The following is a 9,932-nucleotide window of genomic DNA, read 5'->3' on the forward strand; positions in this document are numbered from 1 at the left end:
TTCTGACCAGATCCACGTGATCACAAGCAAATAAAGATGCGCACGCCAAGAAAAAAAAGAAAAAGAAAAAGAAAAAGATGAACACAAGCTCTTGGAATGGAATGAACCACCTGTGGCGGCCCCACCAGTCAGGCCCCGGCCTGTCTCGCTCGGCCCTCATCAGTACCTGCAGCGGCAGCTCCTCGATCGAGATAGCTCGCTCGCTCTCTCTCGAGCCGAGGGCCCGTCCTGTTCCGTTCATTCCCATCTTCGAACGGAAGCGAGGTAGCGAGCGAGCACGCGGCATCCATGGCTGCTGGACAGAAATTTATATAGGGTTTTAATTTGCGCAGTCGTGATCGTGCGTGGCCGTCCGATCCGTCCGTCGTTTTAATTTTCCATCATCCGTCTCTGTCGTTGCTTTATTTGCTCCCCGCACAAAATTCAAGTTTCTGGGGAATAACTGAAAAATAGTTCAAAAATGAAAAAATTACACGGTTCCTGTTTCAGATCGCACAGGACTTTCCTTTCTTTTCTGTGATTCGTTTCCGAGTTCCAACGAGGGGATGAGATGAGGATACGGGCCGGCCGGCCGTACCGTAACGTTGTGATTCTCTTCTATTTGTCGCCGGTCGGTTTGTCCTCCTGCTACCATTATTTCGGTTGATTATTCCTGTATATCTACGATATCTACAGCTGTTGTTCGTTCCAGCAAACGCATTATAATTGACGGCTACCAATAATGCTTAATTAGGTATATATCTCGCGTATAACAGGAGAGATTGATTTGAATATGAATTTATTTCCTCGGAAAAAAAATTGGGTGAATTTATAGGCAACGATTATGAAGTAACCAAAGCGATCGTGCTCTCTCTCGCCGATCCGACCTCCGTGCCTGTCATGCATCTTGATTTTTTTTTAATTGAGACCCTTGCACGTTACTACTACGCTACATCAAGATTCAAGGCTGTGGCTGCCTGTTCAATTGATGCATCATACGTCCAGCTAGATATTGTACACCATATATATACACTATCTATAGCCCCCCCCCCCCCCCTACAAAAAAAAGTGTATGTATGTCCTCTCTGTCTACAGTGCCAAACAGTACATCTACAGTGTCAAACAGTGTATTTGCTTCTTCATTTGCTCCCTCCACTGTGGACGGTCTAATGTCCTCAAATTAAAGGTCCCCTAGCTGCACGCACGCAGGCCTTGGTAGGTCGTGCACGCGATGCATGCGTCATGCACGGCACGCACGTAACAATGCCAGCTTGATCAATTTAATTAGTTTCCCTCTTAGCTCCAAATCTCGGCTATTATTTCGCTCAGATGAGACAGATGATGACCTCTTCCCAGCCGATCAACATACAAAAAAACAATAATTAAGGGGAAAAAAACGCCTGGGTGCTCGTTTAACGGAAGCTTTCCTATCTAGACGCCCCAGGGGTTGGTGCCGTAACCGAGCCCGGCTGATTTGGCGCCACCGCGCGTGCGTGCGTGCGTTACCATATCTCACCGCCTCTCGCCGTCAATAACTCCTGCATGCATGCGTACACGTCCATCCTTGCTGGCTACTAATAGTATATTTTTGTGTGTGTATATATATATATATACATATATTAATACAAAAATATATTTATAAATGTAATCCCAGCGGACACCCACGGAAACCGCGCGAACGATCCGTGGTTTCCAACTCCAAACAAAACAAGCCAGCACCAGCAAAGCCATTGCCTCCCAAAATCTTCTTTTTTCCAAAGGCGCCGGGATAGTTTGCCTCTTTGCTTCCTCAGTGACGGCCACGGCCAAAACTTACAGCCCCCATAAATACGCACGCGCCCTCCGTCCCCCCCGTCCTCCTCCGTTGCCGCCTGGCCTCTCCCTCCCTCCTCTCCTCCCGAGGCTGCTGTGACCTCACCCTCCACCCGCATCCCATCAGCGCGTCCGTCCACCTCGGCCGCCGGGGCCCCCCACCCCTCTGCTTTGCTTCCTTCGTGGACGACGGCCAGTGCTCCGCTCCTGCCTCCTCCCTATATAAGGCGCGAGACTGCGGGGCCTGTGCGAGGTTGAGGAAAGGGTAGATATATATACTCGCTCTGTGAGGAAGAAGAAGATCCAAGGAGGGCGTCGTCGATCGATCGTCTGCGCACGCCGGCCGTGCCGATCGGTCGCTGGCCAGCCATGGCCGTCGAGGCGCACCACCTGCTCCACGCGGGGGGAGGGCGCGCGGGAGGGCAGAGGCAGCTGCTGCTGCCGCCCCACGCGGGGTGGGTCTGGGCGGGCGACGCCGCGTGCTGCGAGGCGCCGGCGAGCGCGGCACGGCTGGGGCTGCGGAGACCCGCGGCCAAGCAGCAGCAGCAGCAGCAGCACTACAGGTTCCAGCAGCCGTGCGTGGCCACCCCGCCCCCGCCGGGGCGGCACGCGCCCGGGCCGCAGCTGTGCGCGGCCGACGCGTCGGAGAGCGGCGTCACGTTCGGCGGAGGTGGGGGCGGCGCGCAGCAGGAGGCGCTGGCGCTGGCGCACAGTAAGCGGAAGCGCGCCGACGAGGGGCAGGCGGCGCCGGCGCTCGGGCTCGCCGCGGCCGGCGTGGCGGCGCACTTCCAGCAGCAGCTGGCCGACGTCAACCGCCTCGTGCTCCAACACGTAAGCGCCATGCCATGGCTGAACGATCGCCCGATGCGCTCGCGGTTTCCGCGCGCGGCGGCCGGCGGCGTTCCGTGACGAAACTGACGTGATTTCCGCTCTGGTTATCTGCAGACCTCGAGGATGTGGGCGGAGCTGCGGGAGCAGCGCCGGCGGCACGCCGGGCAGGTGGCGGCCGCCGTGGAGGCCGCGGCGACGAAGCGGCTGCGCGCCAAGGACGAGGAGATCGAGCGGATCGGCCGCCTCAACTGGGCGCTGGAGGAGCGGGTCAGGAGCCTCTACGTGGAGGCGCAGGTGTGGCGCGACCTGGCGCAGTCCAACGAGGCCGCCGCCAACGCGCTCCGCGGCGAGCTGCAGCAGGCGCTCGACGCCCAGCAGGCGCGCTGCGGCGTCCTCGCCGACGGCGGCGCCGGCGACGCCGAGTCATGCTGCTGCGGGGAGAACGCCGTCGCGGTCGCCGGTGGCGCCGGGGCCGGCAACGAGGGGGAGGACGAGGCGGCAGGGACGCCGAGGAGGAATATGTGCACGGTGTGCGGCGAGGGCGCGGCCGAGGTGCTGCTGCTGCCGTGCCGGCACCTGTGCGCGTGCGCGCCGTGCGCGGGCGCGGCGCTGGCGTGCCCGGCGTGCGGGTGCGCCAAGAACGGCAGCGTCTGCGTCAACTTTTCGTGATCCTCCGTGTGAAATGAAAGCAAATAGTATTAGAGTAGGTTCTGCTCTCCTCTGTTTTTTTTTTGGGTGTTTTGTTGATGGGACGGTGATAGGTGCGACGGTAGCGATGTCGATATGAGAGGGGTGCGTCTTTTTAGCTTTTTTCTCAAGCGGTTGGATGGATCTATATTGATCAACAAGAAAAAGAAAAGAAGAGACAAGAAAATCAGAAACCTTGCATATCCTCTGCTTCAGTTTCTATCCAGATTTATTTCGTGTTAACTGATGACAACGTTTTACCTCAAAAAAAAAACTGATGACAACGTTTTGAATTTGACCAACAACTTAAGTTGGTACCGTACGACATGAAAATTTAACCACCTTGGTAAAATAAAAAAAAGTTAGACCTAACTTATCTTTTTTAATTGTAACAGCCCGCGTCCTATTAGGCTCTCTCTCTACATGGAAGTTCATTAGGAGCCCAACACAACAGCCCACAAGTCTACTCGTGGGCCGTTAATTTGTCCTTTTTTACTTCTTCCTCAAAAGAAAAGGCTATTTTTTTTCTTCTTTGGGACAATGGCAGGGACTCTGTTTTTTCATTAAAGAAGAGTTTTTTTAGTAGCTCATTAAAGAAGAGTTAGAAACGAGTACAAATAACCTGGCTGAGTACCAGGCTTAGCTACAAGAAAAGGGAAAACGGATGCTTGCCAACACACACCAGCAAGTGACAAGACTTTAAACTAAAACGGACTAGGGACTACTCATGCAGGGTAAACGCCATCTTTAGTGCGTTCACCTCCAGCTGAATGATCGTCGCCACTCGCCAGGTGTGTCGCCGGGATCGCCTTGCTGTTTTACACCTGCCGGCGTCGCTCTTTCCATATGTTCCAAACTATGTAGATGAGAACTCGAGTCCTCTCCATTGTTGGTGGAATGGTGGTGCAGCGTTGCTCCCATTGATCAGTCCACCAGATCTTCAAACTGGTTACTGCAGAATTGGCAGTGAGGTGTGGTTGAGTGGTCAGCCGTGAGACCTGATTCCATACCGCTTTGGAATAAGAACAGTTGGCAAACTGGATTTGCTTGTCCACCTCTCTTGGTAATTCTATCCGCCGTCAACAGCTTGTATTGGAGGAGCCAGAGGAAAAACTTGCACTTAATTTTCCACCTGTGCCTTCCAAACGCGCAGCCGTTTGTAGTCGGGGTGTGTCGTTTTCATCTAACTGTTGAGATGAGACTACTTTTCGGTTGAGAAGAGAGCCAAGAAAACTCTATCCTCCTAGTAGTTTTCTGGAGCCGAGCATCACCTGGAGAGGGAGCAGTCGGGAACATGTCTAGATTCGGTGGCACCGGGTCAATCTGCTGCAAACTCGTGATCGGATCGGAGGAGGGTCAGTCTAACCCGGTTGGATTTTGTGGCGAACTTGATCGGTTCCTTAGAAAACAAACAGGAGCTGCCGACGAGGGGCACTACTGGGTGCGGCGAACGCCGTGGGAGCGAGATGCCACCGATCGGTGCGTTCCTGCCCGCACGCCTCGGCCGCGTCGCCGAGGGTAGACGCAGTCCGGCGGCCCGGCCATGCCGCTCTCTCTCCCTCCCCTCTTAAAAAACGTGCTTAGACACGGTCGCTAACAAAATGCCGCTCCCTCTCCCGCACGGCGCGAGCGCCAGGCAAGATGAGCATGCCCATCCATCCCGTCGCCCAGCATTACTGCGCCGAGGACTTCCATGCGTGCGTGAGGCGACAGGCGATGATAGAGACGAGCGCACCCTGTCGTCGCCATGCGATGCGCACGCCTGGTGCGGAGGGCGCGCACCGACGACACGGCCGACGCGATGGCAAGCCAAAACAAAACGGGAACTCACCGATGATGACCACCCGCGGCTGCGGGATGGGCTGCCGCGCCACGGCGCCACCCGTGTCGATCCAAAACATGCCACCCCACCCGGATTGGACTATCCATGTTGCTAGCTTGTGCGCAGGGCCGCACCGTCAGAAGAGGCGATCGACGCGCGCGCCACTGCACACCATGCCTGCCTGCCGACTGCCCCCGGCCCTGCTGAGCTCTGATCCCATGCCAGGGGCCCCCGCTGCATGCATTATTTGTGTCTCCATCTTTCATTTTGATCCATCCGCATGTATCTCGGACAGTCGGACGATGCAGGGAATGCCGGTCATCTCAGTCGTCTCAGCCTCGTCCCACCGGCCGGCGGCCACATCGATCAGCCCATCATCCAGAGACGGACGGACGCACGCGCGCCAATCATCGGTGCTCTGCTTTTGCTCGTGTGGTGGTGTGACCTGCTCGTCGGATGTATGGGGATCAAGGCCGGACGACGCCGGATCCGATCAGATCACATCTTTGGATGAACCCATGAAATAAAGATGGTGCGGGCACTGTGGTCTACTAGCTAGCTAGCTACGATACGACTCCACTACCATGAAGAAGACAAATTAAGCGTAATTGTCCAGTTAGAATTTAGAAAAGCAGGAAATCTTGCATCTAATTTAATTATGCTGCTGTTCTACTCCACCGGTCTAACACGTAGTAAGTTGCTTTAGCTTTGTTCCAGGTAAAACACCTCTAACTTGGCCTAACTTTGTAGAGAAATACACTAACACCTGCAACATCGAATTGGTTTCATTACACCCATATAAATTGTGTTTTTGTGTATGTAATTTAACATGCATTTTTTAATACTTGTTCATTGATATTTTGATTGAGACGAGGGAGAATGTACATATGAATATGCAACCCATAGAAAAATTATAGTGCAATGACCATCAGAAGGAGATGTGCGGTGCTCCGCCGGCGGCGGCCCCAGCCACCGTCACTGTGTTCTGCATATGAACTGAACGAGTCCAGTTTCAAAAGAGAATTGAGCGAGTCCAGTGGGCCTCAAATCATCAAGTGGATCATGTCTTCCGAGTGACATGGGCCGAAACCCAGTCCAAGTCATGCTTGCTAGGCCCATCCACGACACACTCCCACCGCAGTATCACCAGCCCAAATTCCACGTCCATCTCCGTACGCAGTCCTTCCCCTCCGAACCATCCAGCAGGGTTTAGCTAGGGTTTCCCTGTTGCCACCACACCGCCCGCGCCGCCGCCAGTGTAGCGATGGCCGCCGTCGGCGAGGACGACGCGGCGTGGGGGCGCGCCATTGACGCCGCCACCAAGGCCGCCACATCCGGGCCCAAGACCCTCACCCTTGACGGCGCCGTCAAGTCCTCCACGGCCGCCTCCCCTCCCCGGCCCTATTCGAGCGCTTCGCCGCATCCCTCGAGGAGCTGTCCGTCGTGGGGGCCCGCCTCTCCTCGCTCGAGGGCTTGCCGCGCCTCCCGGCGCTCCGCCGCCTCTCGCTCCCCCACAACCGCCTATCGGGGGCCGCCACGCTCGCCGCCGTCGCGGAGGCCTGTGGCGCCACGCTGCGCCACCTGGATTTGGGGAACAACCGCTTCGCTGAGGTCGAGGAGCTCGAGCCGCTGGCCAAGCTCGGGGTCGAGGCGCTCGACCTGGAACAGTGCCCCGTCAGCAAGGTGAAGGGGTACAGGGAGAAGGTCTTCGTGCTGATTCCCAGCTTGAAGTATCTGGATGGCGCCGACGCCCAAGGCAACGAGCGTTTGGAGACGGATGACGAAGACTACGTTGAGGAGGAGGACGACGAGGAGGGGGAGGAGGAAGGAGAAGACGGCGAGGGAGAGGAAGAGGAAGACTGTAACGACCCGACCCAGGGTAACGACTAAGATCTACTCTGCACATTGAGCAAATCACACCTGCTAAATAACTCTCTTGCACTTTCGTCATCGCTTCGCGCAAAAGGTTGCAACCGGAGTTATTCAACTACCCTGGGCCTGATATTTAAGCTGGTATGGGTTTCCTTCTACTCTCAGTATGGGACTAAAGGGCATTGCCCGCGTTGCTACAGTATCGCTACAGTAACCGCGCGGCCAACTGGCCCACTGGGCCGTTCTGTTACACTCATCCCCCCTTAGGACTTAACGTCCCCGTCGAGTACCAGACCAACCTAAATACCACCCGGATCTCCTCTCTTGGCCACGTCCCATACGTCTAGTGCTAACGGTCTCATGTACCACGTCCGTGCGTCCAGTGCCAACGGTCCCTATGCCACGTCCGTGCGTCCAGTGCCGGCGCATCCCCGATGCCCGCGCATCTGTGCCCCCACGCGCCCGCCCACATGCCGGTGGCATCTGCGACCACGCGCCCGTGCTCATGCCCGCGCACTTCTGCCCGTATGTGGCGTGAAACCGCGAGACTCGGCTCTGATACCACTGTAACGACCCGACCCGGGGTAACGGCTAAGATCTACTCTGCACATTGAGTAAATCACACCTGCTAAATAACTCTCTTGCGCTTTCGTCCTCGCTTCGCACAAAAGGTTGCAACCGGAGTTATTCAACTACTCTGGGCCTGGTATTTAAGCTGGTCTGGGTTTCCTTCTACTCTCAGTATGAGACTAAAGGGCACTGCCCGCGGTGCTACAGTAGCATCGCTACAGTAACCACGCGGCCCACTGGCCCACTGGGCCGTTCTGTTACAAAGACGGGGAGGGAGAAGAGGATGATGGTGAGGAAGGGGATGAAGAAGATGAGGAGCACGGGCAAGGGGATGATGATGAAGAGGAAGAAGATGAAGAAGGTGACGAAGAGGTGAGGATTTTGCTCTAAATCTTCCTTGTTTGTATAAATCTTCATCAGTATGGATTAGTGTATTTTTCATATGTTGCATTCAACTCTAACAAGTGACGATGCAATTTAACTCTTATAGCTGACAAGCGCCAACTTGAAAAATGGGTTGTAAATCACATGCGAATGAAGTTGTGCGAACTTTTGATTTACAAAAGATGGTTATGGGAAGATGATTTCACTCGATTGATCTATAGATACTATTTGTGGTACATTGCTAGTTAGAGGATTTATGATATTGAGTGATACCTTTGCATGAGCGCCGCTGCCAATTTAAAAGTTCGTGGTACTGCATATGATCCATTTTACTTCTGCATCACATTCCATTGTAAGTCTGTATGTGTATTAAATGGTCCTCTATTTATTTTCTTTTATATTTTGACCTCTTTGCTTGTGCACCATTCTACACATTGAAGTTGATCAATCTATGTATTTTGTCACTCATTTTTTGATATTCGTTGTTGTTGAAACATGCAATATGAGATGAGTAATAGTTGGTTTTTTATTGGACAATATGAAAACCATGGTATAAAAAATCATTTTAGCAAATCTAGTGCAAGGTTATAAAAGTTAGTTGAAATCCTTGCATCTGTTTAAGGAGCACGTTTCCAACTAAAATATTATTCTGTCAGTTATGAACTAGGTTATGGCTAGAATGTATGACTTGAGGTGTTTTTTGGTGGTATACATTTATGTGTAACTCTGTCCTGTTTGATCTTCTACATAGACGATTTGCCACTGCCTGATATTATCATGCCAATATTTATGTGTCTTGATATTTCACGCTGTTGAGTATCATCAAGGTTTGACACGTCTCTTTTTATGCCTAGTCGCCTATTTCTTTCTGAATGCTCCGATACACCATAATTTGAATTTACTTTCAGAGACCTCACAATTCTTTTGGCTGTGTGATGCCTACCAGTACCTTGATTTTGTTTAACATCTGGGTGGCTGCCCGTAACATCATGCTTGTTTGCTGTTCCTCCAAAGATGGTTGTGTTGAACTATTGATCATGCTAGGTTTGCCAAGTGTAAGCTTGGCCATGTTGCACCGTTTGAATTTTTAACTGCCATGAAACTCATGCTGTTACACGTACATGTGTCAAACCATTCTATGTAGTTCAACTTGGACTTCCCTGTATTCGTCTACTTTACAGATTGAAACTTGATGTTGTGTTTAAAGAATTTGGTAGAGCTAGCACTCAATGTCACTAATGTTAGATGTTTGCGCCACTTATTTAAATTTTGACCATTTTCAGGCTGAAGATGAAGAGGATGAAGCTGATGATGATGGACTTGATGCTGACGCAGATGATAAGGAGAACATTGAAAGCAAAGCAGGATCATCCCTGCCAAACAAGAGGAAAAGGGATAATGATGATGACACCAATGGCGACGATTAAAACAGTGAGGGAAATAGTTTTTGCTGAACTCTGGAAGCTTTTGTGCACTGATTGTTCTTTGCATGCTTTCCAGGGCTTTGTTTTTAGACTTGTAATAGACTAGATCATAGTGTTTGGTAGGTGATTCCTTCTCCTGAGAATCTTCTGTAAGTTCTCTGACGCTGAAACCATGAGTAGTTTTGGACATGCCAAGCATACTCGTTTTCTTTCATCTTTACTTCCTGATGCTACTATTTGAGACCCCAGTTCATATCATACTGGTTTATATCGTGGTTCTGGTTCTCGATGGTGTTGGACACTGGGCTTTTTCTTGCTTGGCTAACCCGTTCGAGTGAATGTTTGTTAATGCCAAATTTGAACTGACAAAGTTTTGCATTCTTGGTTTGCACAAATATTCAAATCATGAAAAATAGTTCTTATGCTTGGATATATATATATATATATATATATATATATATATATATATATATATATATATATATATATATATATATATATATATATAGACACACACGGTAGCGCTATTCTACACCGTAGAATGGGATTCT

General features: G+C 52.0%; 1 protein-coding gene and 1 pseudogene across 1 annotated transcript; both read left to right on the forward strand.

Annotated features, from left to right (window-relative positions):
• The first annotated feature begins 1,815 nt into the window (after nt 1–1,815).
• Nucleotides 1,816–3,512, forward strand: LOC120692850 (BOI-related E3 ubiquitin-protein ligase 1-like). The gene is made up of 2 exons (XM_039976245.1): nt 1,816–2,622; nt 2,737–3,512. The coding sequence occupies exons 1-2, from the start codon at nt 2,161–2,163 to the stop codon at nt 3,289–3,291; spliced, it is 1,017 nt and encodes a 338-aa protein (XP_039832179.1). The 5' UTR covers nt 1,816–2,160; the 3' UTR covers nt 3,292–3,512.
• A 2,867-nt stretch (nt 3,513–6,379) lies between these two features.
• LOC120693406 lies at nt 6,380–9,665 on the forward strand (annotated as a pseudogene).
• Nucleotides 9,666–9,932: the final 267 nt, after the last annotated feature.

This window comes from Panicum virgatum, chromosome 9N (genome assembly GCF_016808335.1).
Source record: "Panicum virgatum strain AP13 chromosome 9N, P.virgatum_v5, whole genome shotgun sequence".
Lineage (NCBI taxonomy): Eukaryota > Viridiplantae > Streptophyta > Magnoliopsida > Poales > Poaceae > Panicum > Panicum virgatum.